At 50.4% G+C, this 13111-nt stretch overlaps 1 protein-coding gene across 1 annotated transcript; it reads right to left on the bottom strand.

Annotated features, from left to right (window-relative positions):
- Positions 1 to 5977: 5977 nt before the first annotated feature.
- On the bottom strand, positions 5978 to 8379 carry LOC117854842 (probable indole-3-acetic acid-amido synthetase GH3.1). The gene is made up of 3 exons (XM_034737094.2): positions 7900 to 8379; positions 6916 to 7814; positions 5978 to 6827 (listed from the first exon to the last, which is right to left on the bottom strand). Exons 1-3 carry the CDS (start codon positions 8235 to 8237, stop codon positions 6214 to 6216), a joined length of 1851 nt encoding a protein of 616 aa, XP_034592985.1. The 5' UTR covers positions 8238 to 8379; the 3' UTR covers positions 5978 to 6213.
- Positions 8380 to 13111: the final 4732 nt, after the last annotated feature.

The raw sequence follows: 13111 nt of genomic DNA, 5'->3' as shown, positions 1-13111 counted from the left end.
AAATAAATTAAAACTCTAGCGACAAAGGTATTCTCTTTACACGAATTAAAACTCTCTGATAAAATTCACATTATTACAAGACAAATAAATTAGCTATATTTCTATAAAAGGTTTTTTTTTCACGGATTCATGTTTCATGGCACAAAATATAATGATAAAAATGACGATTTGGTCAAGACCATTCAGAAAAGAAAAATGGTAATGAACAAACAAACAGAGAACTATTTGAACATTTGTAAAGTAAAAAAAATCCACGGAACAGGATGCTCTCTCCAATGGAATTCTTGAGCCTAAATGTTAGCATGAAAAAAAAATCTAGCTACCCACGCTATTTGCGCGAGCCACCTCGCTAGTTTTGATTGTAATACGTGGGGTACAATAGTCATCTAATTCATGTGCACACTTTCACTGTATGTTTTTATCATTTGAGGAATCTTGACAGAGCTTGGCAATTTGATGAATGAAAGGGTGGGTTAAAAGACCATGGCCCGTTTTCTCGTGTATTTCGGTTAACCATTGGCAACTTGGAATCTTGGATTGATCTGATCAACTCAACTGCAAAAACTTTGTTTTACTTTACATTTGGGTGAACCCAAAAAATCCGGTCATGCATTAGATGCTGGCCTTTCAGGCATTATATACTTCATGAAAGGCTTACGGAAAATTTCTCAATTGGTGCTTGCCATGAACTTCAAGAGCCAATAAGAACATACAAGTACTGCAGCATCTCGTGTTACAAGCTTCTTCAGAAAAAAAATGTCTACATTGGTTGATAATAATGTCGAAGTTGCATGAAGAACACATCATGCAATTATCTGTAATTATGCAAGAAGCAATCAAGTAAAATCATGGTAGCACCTGATAAAACATATAAGCATTTAAGTTCATGCAAAACTAATTGTTCAGCCATGGATAAAGTTTGTATTCAAGCTTAAATTTTGCATGCATACAGGTTCTTGCATGTTCTATCCACTTGATTTTTGCTTGAATTTTCAGAGGACTTGTACAAGTGGTAGCACGGCAGCACTAACCAGTAACCACCACTGAGGTTGTTGTTGTCTCCCGAAGTTTTTTTAGAAACAAGGTTAGATTTCATTATCACAGTACTTTTACATCCCACCGAAGTTTTTTTTTCCAGAAACAAGGTTGGATTTCATATCACAATACTTTTACATCCAACCAGGTGCCTCTGATGAAAAGAAAGATTGCATAGAAGTCCATAACAAGAGCACCCAACGATCCTCGCCGCTGCCAACCGTCATTGCCACTAGCCGAGCCTTCTTCATCTCCCGCAATGAAGAAGAACCCAAGATGAAACTAACGGCCGGAACCCAATCGATGAAAAGATCTTCGAAGCCCATCAGTAGCACACGAGAAGCGTGCCATTTTTCCATTGAACGCGCCGGACAGTCCTCGCAATCACCGGGCTCGGTTGCCGGTTGCCTCACCAACAACACCCAGTCGACAAGCGACAATCCTGCAAGGGTAACTGAAGAACACCAGCTCGGACAAATGAGCAAGTGGAGAGCAAACCTTACAAAGTAATCACAGACGACAACAAGATCATCTGAACCACTTCGAAGGGATAAAATTCTGATATGACCAGAACTACTCTGAAGGGTCAAAACACATCCAAAACTTCTCCACATATCCATTGCCGTCTTCTGGTTTACAAGTCCAGCACTGTCGTTGGCATCGTGGGCACCAACGGCACCAAGAAAATCATATTGGAACTAAATACCGACGCAAAAGATAAAACCGATGACATACCCGTTGATGTTGAAACTCCCGCAAAAGATATTACTATCGAGCACCACTTGCACCTCAGATACCACCAGGACTCGCTCACCACGAACAAAAGCAATAGTAGAGAAGCTCTGAAAGGGACAAAAGCTTACCGACGAGAGGCAAGAAATCCAATCCTAGTCTAACTAGAACTACTCTGTTAGAAGGGATATGTGCATCACCCACCGAATCCACCACCGTTCTCAAGCACATCGGCACCAAAAAGGCCACCGACGACGAGTAAAAGCAGCGAGAAATCGCCTCGGAATCGCCTCACTCAACTGTTTCTGGGGAACGGACGCTTCGAGAGGAAGGGTTTGTTGTCTCCCGAAGTTATGGTCTTTTCTCTTGCTAGCGGCTAGCCCATGATGAAAGTGATACCCAAACATCCAATACTGGGCCTAGATACCTAGAAGGCTAAAACAAACACAAAAAAATCGCATACATGGGCCCAATATAAGAAGTCCCAAGTGGGCTCTCTGAAAAACAAGATACAATGCAGAAAGAGAAGGTCCTCCGCCAGCCATTTCCTCTCTGGGAAAAACTAAAAAGGGGCCTGGCGTTTCTTGCAACAACCAGCACGGCCACTGTTTCCCTCGTGCACATGCGCCTCACGAAACAGCAGTGTCCGATCTCGACAGTTGGATCGAGAGGGCGTGCGGAGGGTTGAACCGCCCACAGTCGCCGGACACTGCACCGGCATCGCATCTGCGTGCGTGCGGTAGGATAGCGACCAGATGGCGGCCGACCCCGCCGGTAGATGGGAATGTCCCCCGGCCTCGTCGCCGTCCCACGACGGGCAGGTGCAGCGCACCAGCGATCGCCGGCCTCCGAAAAGCCTTGAGCCACGTCGCGCCGTCGCGGTCCGCGCACAGTGCCATGCCCCCGCCTGACGATCCGACGGGGGGCTCCGCCACGAACCATCGCTAGCTGTGCCGAGTAATGGGGCAACCAGATTTCCCCGCCCATTTATCAGTCCAACTAGATCCCTCCATCGCTAGCGCGGAGGGAGAAAGGAAACCTTTTTGGCGCGTACTTGCTCGGCCCGGGAATCAAACGGGGCCCCCTCCGGCCCGGCCGGATCGGGGTGGCTTGCCTTCGCCTAGCAGGAGTGGTGGTGGCACTGGCATTGGCATGGCACCAAACGTTATCAGACAAGGGATTCAATGGCGCTCTGACTTCCTGCCCCCCGTGTACCGATCCGGCGTCGCAATATGCCTTTGGTAGCCCAGGCCGGCCATCAATGGCGCACAGGAGGCATGCATGGTGGCTGCCTGCCGCGGCCGGGAGGAGGCAGCGGTAGCCGGGAACGCCGCGCATGCCCTTCGCGTCGGCCGACGACGGCGCGCGTGGGCGTGGGGTGTGTGGCGAGGGACGGAGTGAATGAGTGATGGGCCGGCCGGGGCAGCGGAGGGAGAGCCACGTCGAGGGGTGTGCGGGGCTGCCGGGCAGCGACAAGACGGGCACCAGCCACCAGGCTGGCCCCCCGTCATCGGCCACCGTCCCCGTCCCCTGCATTAACCGGTGGTGGCATGGGGCGGACGCGGGCGGCCTACATGTCCCCCCTGCTGCACGTGTGCCCGGCTTCTTTTAACACCCACCCAACCCCAACCACTGCCCGCCGAGTATTCTGTGTAGGATCTTATCAGGAACCCCCAGCATATCAAGAATTTCTTGGTGCGGCAGACTAGCGGAGCAATGCGCCAAGCGCCCAAGGCCCCAAGCCATTGCGGTTAACAGTGCTCAGTGCCATGGATTGCAAGAGTGCAAGACCGTATGGGTTTGATTGGTTGTTGACGAGTTGGACCGCATGGTTGTGGTGACGAGACTGGAGGACTCGGCGGGACGACGACCGGGTCAAACGACGTGACGACGAGCCCGGATGAGGAGGAGCCAGCGAGCAATGATAGGCCGGCAGCTGGACGCACAGTGCACAGGAGCAGCACGTTGGGCACAGAGCGCTGCTGGGTCCGGCCTGTACCTCCCTATACGGTCGTTCCCCGGTCCCCCGCCCGGCACCAGCACCAGTGCACCACGACAGTCGACAGGCGTAAGCGTAACCCCGTGCCAGCGCCGTTCCAGCAGCCGCGCACGCCCAGCCGGAGCTGGAGATCCCCCGCAACCGCCAAAGCTGCGCCCCCGCCGCTGTCCGCTTTGTACCGTGCCGGTCACATGGACGCCTCAGCTTTTCTGCTTGTTTGCTGCGAGCTCGTCGTGCGGTTCCGGCCGGTGCTTGCTACCTGCCCCTACCGCCCTGTGTTCCGCCGATCGCCGGCTCTCTCTCAAGTGACCTTGCGCTCTGTGTGAGTGACCGTGCCTGGTGATCCAGTCGTTGAAATCTGTGGGATTTCGCTTACTGATGCACACATGTGGAGCGTGCGCGCTTTGCGCTCTTTACACGACATGTACCCCGTGCGCAGCAAAGAGCCAGAGACGAGTGACCCCCAACCCCACGCTCGCGGAAGATCAGCCCACGTCCACATCTAAAGCGGCGGGTTGCTCTCTCTCGCTCGAACAAGGGACACGGACAACTACGCTATAGTGCTGGAGAGTACAAGGTCGCGGCCGGACTTTTCGTTAGACTTTGTCCCTCCGTGCTCGATCGCTGTCAACTTCAGAAGGCCCAGTAGTAGTCCTACGTACGTTACGTATCGGTTGCGCTGAGCTGCTGACACCTCCAGTGATCCAAGCCTGTCAATGATCGCAGGTGGCCAGGCAAAGAAAAATCAAAGGGGGGAATCGGAGCGAGCGCAATCGCGAAACGACATCAATGGAGAATGGACACACCAGACGATCAGGACTACTCGGGCACTCCTAACGTCCAAGCTGATCTTTCATGAGGTTGAGAGCATATAATGACCCAGATTTTAATGAGTTCTTGTTCCCATTCTACACCGTTTTGTAGGGGGACGATATTTTATCTCGAAACACAACTTTCTTCATAGAACAACTCTATTGGGGGGGGGGGGGGGGGGGGGGGGGGGGTGCAAAACAAAGGAATGGTTCATACTATAAAAATTTCCAGCAAAGTTATGCGCTACTATACAGGAAAGTGTTCCTACTATTATGCCGTGTCTCTCAGCTGTCTGCCGGAGATGATGGATAGTCGATCAGCTGGAGCGAAAATTGCTGATCATGGGATGCTTGGTTGGGTACTCTTTTCAGTATTTTCTGGTGGGACAAGTGAAGCCAAAACAAAAGGCGGTTTATTTGCTCATATACTGGAAGGAGCCCTAGGATCCTGATGATTATAATAGTTTACGCAAAGAGCAACACGCAAAATTAATTGCATCAGTCTGTCCATGGAAATTAAAAAATAAGAGGACTATGTAGTGTGTGCACTACTATACAACAATGATTTATCTGCTAGAGAAATATAAATTACCAGTCCAAAAGAATTTTTAAATACTTGCAATCAGAAGCTAAATGACGTGGCCGATTTGACCATGGCAAATGAGAAATGTGGAAACACTTATCTTTTGGACTTGCTACCAACTTTAAGAGTTGATCTTGAGCTTAACTAGTATTTTATGCTTAGGGAAGGAGTTAGTGCAGCATCCTTCATTCTAGCTACTTACTCAGGCAGCTACATAGGCTGTTTTTTTTTCTAGAGTCCTGCTGACTCAAAAAGTCAAAAGAATGAACATCTTTTCCACTTTTTTGGTTCCTTTTTTCTTTCAGGCACCTAAAACTGTAAAATATATGTAGCTTAGATTTGCATTATTAATAATTATGCATTAGTGCTGACGGATGATTATTACATGACTTAAAATAGTAATAAGATGTATTTTTTAGTTAATTGAAAATTGGGCACTTCTCCTGTAAGTCTTATTAACTGAGAAAATGTCCTGTGCTCAGTGCTATTTCCATGACCATGGCCTGTTCGCTTCAGCTTATTCAGTCAGCTTATCAGCCACCAAACAGTATTTTCCTCTCACAACAAATTAGCCGTTTCAGCTTTTCAGCCGGCTTATAAGCTGAAGCGAACAGGCCTACATGTTTCCCGTTATCAAACAATGGTACTGGGCGGCAAGAGACTTTGCATGAATTTACAAATGTAGAAATCTAACTGCAATAAAGTACTTGTTTTGCTACAATCTATTTTGCTTTGTGCATAAATTACTGGAGATCAATCCTCACAGTTTGACACTGCACACAAATTAAAGCCCATTCCCTATATATGACTAACTAATAACAGAGTAATAATTTAGTATATGTAATTGACATGCACTAAGTGCATAGCAAAATACACGACCTGAAACAGAAACGAGACATATTACAAAGATGAAGAGAAAAGGAAACCAAAAATCAAATGATCGTAGATACCCTAAGTCATGATCATCCCATATCCCCATAGCTACTACTCCTCGCCGCCTCTAAAAATTCAGATCGTACCACATCATCGGAGTGCCCCCTACTACATCACGATCAGGCTTCGTCCCCGTTGCTGATCACCTCTGCCCTGGCGTTGTTCCATTGCTTGTTCCCGGGGCTCCACTTGGGGCACTTGGGGCTGAAGTACCTGCCCTGCACCCTCGCGTCGAGCAGCTCGACCACCGGGCCGGGGCGCACACACCGCGGCGCCTTGTACTGGTTGATGGACGCGCCGCGGCTGATGGCGTAGTCCATGAGCTTGTCGAAGGTGCCCTCGGAGACGACGCGTATCTCGAGTGGGCCGATGGACCTGTCGCAGGCCCGGCACTGCCGGTACACGCTGTTGAGTGCCTCCTCCACCGACAGGCAGCAGTCCTCGAACACGGACGCCGGCACGGCCGTGGTGCCCGCGCGCAGCTCCCAGAAGAGCACGTAGTGGCCCGGGATGGCCGCCGCGTCCGCGTAGCTCGTGTACTCCACCAGCGATGCTCCGAACGGCGCCAGGTGCTGCACCGCGCCGCTCACGGCCGCATGCAGCTCCGTCTCGTCGGTCTTGTCGGAGTCGATGCTCAGCGCCACGTTCTGCCGCCTCACGAAGCTGAACATCGGCGCCTCGTTCTTGAATCCCGCCACTCTCAGCACGTCGCCCACGCGATACCGACACAACCCTGTCACCGTCACAGAAAAAAGTTACGATCGATCCACAAGTGCTCGTCTAGCTGGACCATCGGAGCTAAGTTATGTCCCGAGACATACCGGAGTAGGTGGTGACCACGAGCTCGTACTCGTGCCCAAGCTTCACATCGACGAGGTCGACCAGGTCGCGGTGGCTCGGCTCGGCCTTGGCGTTGCTGCAACGGAGGGGAAGGAACTCGAAGTAGCACATGGTGGGGATGAGCGTGTAGGCGACGTCGCTTGGCTTGCACATGGGCTTGAGGTTGAGGCCGAAGTAGCACTCCGAGGAGGCGTACATGGTGCACGCGAGCGGCAGGCCGCCGCCGTAGAACTCGAGAGTCGGGATGTACTGCGACATGGCGCCGGTCACGATCACGTCGATGTACTTGGTGCGGGGCCACAGGCGCCGGATGATGCCCTCCCACGACGCTCTCCCGCACTCGGCCTCGATCTCGCCGGCGAGCGCCGGGTCGGCGCGGAGCACCCTCCCGACGGCGTCGCGCACGGCGCGGTCGGTGATCTCCGGGTCGAGCGCGCCCGTGCGGATGTCGCGGCACAGGCGCGGCCAGTGCTTCTCGAGGAAGCGGATGGCGCGGAGGAAGCCCGAGGCGAAGACGGCGCCCACGCGCAGGACGTCGGCGCGGTGGACGAGGCCGCAGAGCAGCTGCGCGTACATGCTCTGGTACGAGTCCACGCACAGGATCGCCTCGTTGGGGCTCGTGTAGTCGGTGTAGGGGTCGTGCGGCCGCTCCAGGAACTGCCGGCTCCGGTAGTAGCTCGTCAGCACCGGCCGCGCCACGAGCCCGCCCGGCGTGCGCGACTCCGCCTTCACGAACAGCAGGTACATGGCCTTGCCCTTGTCGAGCCCGGGCACCGACTGGCTCATCACCGGCATCTGCAGGCTGTACAGCAGCGACCTCCTGTCCAGCTCGTCGGCGATGGTCGGCATCAGCTTCCTCTCCCCTCCGGACGTGCCAGAGCTGGTGCACGCAATCAATTGCACGAACGTCAGGACACGTTCCCATGTCGGCTGCCTGCGTCGTGTGATAGATCATAGATGCATACCTTGTGAGGAACTCGGAGATGGGTTTGCTGGAGAGGATCGGCGACGTATCGCCGTTGGCAATGCGGAGTATGTCCGGCTGGAGGCCCTCGTAGGTGACGAGCGGGACGAGGCGGCGGAAGGCTTCGACGTCGTCGTCGTCCGCGGCTCCGGAGACGCCGTGCCGGCGCAGGTACTCAGCCGGCGCGTTCTGCGCCAGTATCTCCGCGAGGACGCGCCGCTGCACCTGCCCGGCGTTCGCCGTGACATGCTCGATGAACTCGAGCGCCTCGCGGTGCGCCCCGGGGGCGAAGCCGCCGCGGGCCGGCGGGGTTGTCTTGGTGGTCGGTGCTTCCGGCATGGCACTGCAGTGCGTACGGCGTGGGTTCGAGCTAGCAAGTGCAGCTCGTGCCTGCTTGGTGCTCGCTGGTCGACACGAGGCGTGTGATTTGGTGCTTAACCACTGGGCAAGTGTGGGCGTGTGTTTGTGTGCGGGAGAAATGTGGTTGTGCGGGGGCTTTATATACAGCGAGGATAAGGGGAGTGCAGTCAAGTTCCTGCTACTGGGTCGCCTGCTGGGCCTACTCATCAGTTAGTACTGACTACTGCTGACTCCTGATACCGGACTAGTACCAAGCATAATTGCAATGTTGTGCTTGGATTCACTAGTAGTTTTATATTGAGTAAATTACACCCACCACACAACAACTTGTCAGTTGGGTGCAGATTAGTCCAATAACGTGTAAAATGCTCAATCCAGTACAATAACTTATCATATCATGTAGGGTATATTGATCCAACAACTTGTAAAATGCTCAATCTAGTACAATAACTTGATAGGTGGGTACAAATTGGTCCGAGAACTTATAAAATGCTTAACTTTAGTGTAAATAATTTGTTACATTGGTACATCTGCAGTCTAAATGTCATCAAAAAAATATATTTTATAATGTCGGATTAAAGTATATTCGCGTCGGAACAAGTTATTGAGCATTATTTGACAATTGATATTTGTGTCACAATGGTAACATATTCGGCCGCGACTAGAACCTTCAGTGTTTAGTAGATTATTATTATGTCTTTGTATTAACTATTTTTTATACAAATATTAAATTTTGATTAGGAATATTTAGTTTCATATTCAATATTGATTTCATCCTCACTATTTTTACATGTTTGATTATATGCATTTTTGTTCAGCTAAAAAATCCAATATATTAGTACAAGCATAATATTCTTTTTTTCGGGCTTGCAACGAAATTCGCGTAGTCTACAATCTGGATTGCATAATCTCCTTGTTTGGCTCAACCTGAGATTGTGTAAGCTGTTTTACACAACCTCGGATGGAATCAAACAGGCCCTTAAACTTCCTAACTTGCTTTAGTCATGCACCTGTTTTTTCTAAACAAACTGCTACAATGAGTGATTACTAGACAAATCGATAGTTTTAATTATTTATTTTTTTAATTCAAATTGTATATTTAAGGGGAAGGTTGATGAACTGGACGTGCGAATTCAGAAGACAAAAGTGAAGCTGGTCAATTAAAGCTGTCGTTTTCCAAAATATGAAAAACATAATCCCTGTTTTATATGCACATATACTCCTGAACCCTTATAGTCACTGAACATTGTGTAGCCTTGGGTATGGAGGCGCTCTCCAAGATAAAATTTTGTTCATCAAGGTAATAACACTATCATCCCCTGGAGGGAGTAGTATGGGAGGCAACGCGCTTTAATTTTAGCCGTGTGCGTCTTATTTTTTGGCCGATAAAATTGTGTTTTTCCTCGATTAAGCTTTAGTGCTTTACCATGTCATGCTAGATAAAGAAAACACAAGGTCGTCGTTTACTGACTTACCTTTTCAGTCTTCACTGAGTACTAGTCCTGAAAAGGATGCAACTATGGTATGCGTGCCAGTTAAAGTGCTTCACGTTTGACCAGGTTTGTAGTAAATAGTATTCACATTTATGGCTCCAAATTAATTTATTATGAAAATACATTTCGTAATTAATCTAATGATGTTTATTTGATATTATATATATTTATACTTTTTCATCTATAATAGGTCAAACTTGACACAGTAAATCATGACACTGTTCCAGAATTGCATTCTTTTGGGGACGGAGGGAGTAGTATAAAGAAGGTCAATCTGCCGTTCTTGCTTCCTCCAGCAGTAACAAAAAGCGCGGGGTTTTCGATAGGATTCAGCAACAGTTCACATAGCATCGGGATCTTCACCTCTTCCCCCAAGAAATATTGTACTTGACCAGCAAGACTGCCAGTGGCCACGGGACTACGGGAGCTAGTTGCAGCACGCATCAACAGCAAGCGACGAGCTTGGACAAGCCGCAAGGGCGCCTCGAAGGGCTTCCCGTGCGCGCCCGCACGCCGGCACCGCGCGGCCGACACGGCGCGTGGGCGACGACGAGTTGCTTCCATGGCTTGCGTGCTCGCAGAAAGGCCGGCACCTGCATCGTTTCCCGGCGTGCAGCCCCCGCCTTCAACGCCCTGGCCTGTGCAGCTGTACTCTGATCTGATCGCCTTTTGATTTAGTGCCCACTACTCCTTTGCCATCTGTACTGTACGTTCCTGAGTAGATTATGTTAATCTCCCTTTTAGATTTGGTCAAGTTGTGACGTGTGAAGGGAGTGGTAGTCATTTGGGAAGTTAACTTGCACATCATTGTTCGTCCAAGATGTGCCCGGACTAGGAGACAGCGGGATCAACACAGCCAATGGAAACTCAAGGGACACCCGGGGTAAGAACCAAGAGCAAAGATATTCTTGTGCGTTGGACTCCTGATTGTCTCCATCTCCAAGATTAAACTATGCTATTGCTAAGGAGGCCAGTAATCATACTACAAGTGCCTTAGCTTAGAGATGACTGAAATTTAATGCAACCAACTCGTGCCATGTCTTTTGGGTGTAATTGTGACAGGTGCATACAGCTCAATTTGGTATGGGATCCTTCACGAAAGAGGATTGGTCACTGGTCAGGTAGAATTGTAAGTGTATTGCAACTCAATAATTCTGTTTTTTAAAAAAAAACAGATATAGTAGTATGTCAAGGTCTGACTAAGCTCCTAGTCATATGACAATTGACAACGCTACATTTGCAATAACTTCGTCAGCTCGTTCGTTGCCTGCGGGATGCGCAAGCAGGTGCACCGATGGTCCTGCCATTGAGCGGAGCCCTTCGTGTCCTGGAGAGCCAGACGTGTGATTAGATCGAGACCGGGCAGGCGCACGACGCGACCGAACATGCGCCTGTCCAAAGCTCCCGTCGTCAAAGCAGCCAGTGGCGGATCCAGGACCCGGGTTGGGGGTGCTGCAGCCCGGGTCTGGTCCATAAAACGTGTAGTATTTCCATGTATTCTGTTAGTGCAAAACAGTTTATTTAGCTTCAAGTCAGTAGAGTATTTTCATACAAGATCAATCTTCATTGATCCAGCCCTGGTCCAGCTGCGATTCTGGCTCCGTCCCTGAAAGCAGCTCATCACCGGAAGGTACGGTGGAGACTAGACGTAACGGAATCGGGTCCGACGCCAGAAACCTGCATGCGCTGCATGGCTTTCCCTTTCCCGCACCGAAGCAAAGGTGTTGTTGCGCACGCAGACAGCGACGGCACGGTACCCCGACGCAGCGTACGTCGCCGCCGCGGGGGCGCGCGGCTCCCGGCCACTTCGGGCGCGGGCAGCTCACGTGCCCCTGCCGCGCGCCCCACGGGGAGTCGGGGACGGCAAGCCGTGTGGGATTCGACGATTCGTCCTCCTACCCGACTCGATCGGGGGAGTACGAGGGCCGGTAGCGGTAGGCGTGTGTCGTCGTCCGGGGGCCGGGCTGCGGGGCTGGCTGCACAGCGCCGCCCGCCGCCCTACTGTGTCTCGGTGCTGGCCCCGAACGGAGAAAGAACGAGCCCGCGCCGGCACGAGCACAGCAAACTGGTCGAGGCCACCCGGAGAAAGGCGATGCGGGCGCGAGCGCGGTGAGGAAGTGAGGAGGTTGCCGATCGACGGGCACCGTACCAGCTGCTAGCTGGGACTTTGGCCTCGCGACGCAAGTACGCAGGCAAGCTTGGGGCAGGTCCGAAAGCTTCCGAGCTGGCTTGCCATAACGGGACTAGTGGCAGTGTCCATCGAAAAGTTCGTGTCTAGACACACAGCCTGTTTGTAGCACGCAGATGGGCATCGCTCTATTCACGGTTATTAGGCCGATTCGTGCCACACCCGCACTGGAGCAGCAGTGCTCCACAATGGAAATATAACAACCAGACCCAATGGTGTCTACATCATTCTCCAGTAAGGTGATTTCACTATTAGTTTACCATCCATGCGTAGATTTGCAGTTGGTCATTCATCACATAAGATGGCAACAGAGAAAAGATTTATCTGCACCTCAGCCTTTCTCACTCAAGAGGGAAAACTGAAAATGGTCAATTCAGTCCTTTTATCATCTGCAGTCTTCTACATCTCAACCATGAAGCTGTACAAAGAGTCATCAAGTAGATAGATAAATATAGGAAGCATTGTCTATGAAGTGGATCAGTTTTAAACTCTAAGAAGCCGGCCAAAGCTGCTTGGCCCATGGTCTGCTTACCAAAGAATCAAGGAGGACTCGGAGTCATAAACTTCTTAGTTCATAATGATGCTCTCCTGCTCAAGTTCCTCCACAAATTATTCAACGGGGCTGATATCCCGTGGGTACACTTGCTATGGGAAAATTACTATTCCAATGGCAAATTTCCTGGGCAATTCAAAAAGGGATCATTATGGTGGAAAGACATTATTAAGCTACTTGACTCCTTTAAAGGTCTTGCTATTGTTACTATTGCAGATGGCTCCATTGTCCTCTTCTGGACTGATCTTTGGAATAACCATGTACCCTCTTTGATATTCCCAAAATTTTTCTCCTTTGCCAAAAACAAATTCATCTGCTTCAAGACCATTGCGAATCGGTCAACTTTCATCCAGAATTTTCACCTACCTCTCACTACTCAAGGGCATCAGCAATTCCAGGACCTGGAGGACGTACTTCTTAACACAAAACTCTCAAATGATAAAGACCAATGGCACTATATATGGAGCAATCATAATTTCTCGGCATCCAAGGCATATAGAAACCTCATTGGACACAGAGAGGTTCATCCAGTTTTCCTGTGGATATGGAAATCAAAATGTCAAATGAAGCATAAGGTGTTCTTCTAGTTACTACTTAAGGATGGAATCAGTACCAGAGA

Source organism: Setaria viridis, chromosome 5 (assembly GCF_005286985.2).
Source record: "Setaria viridis chromosome 5, Setaria_viridis_v4.0, whole genome shotgun sequence".
NCBI classification, from domain to species: domain Eukaryota; kingdom Viridiplantae; phylum Streptophyta; class Magnoliopsida; order Poales; family Poaceae; genus Setaria; species Setaria viridis.
This window is presented reverse-complemented; position numbering and strand designations above follow the sequence as displayed.

Bases quoted from the DNA above. Each gene is read 5' to 3' on its own strand.
- LOC117854842 (XM_034737094.2), bottom strand. From the start codon at position 8,237: ATGCCGGAAGCACCGACCACCAAGACAACCCCGCCGGCCCGCGGCGGC. The intron at 7,815-7,899 runs GTATGCATCTAT...TGCGTGCACCAG, and splicing joins ATCTCCGAGTTCCTCACAAG to CTCTGGCACGTCCGGAGGGG. The intron at 6,828-6,915 runs GTATGTCTCGGG...TGACGGTGACAG, and splicing joins CGTGGTCACCACCTACTCCG to GGTTGTGTCGGTATCGCGTG.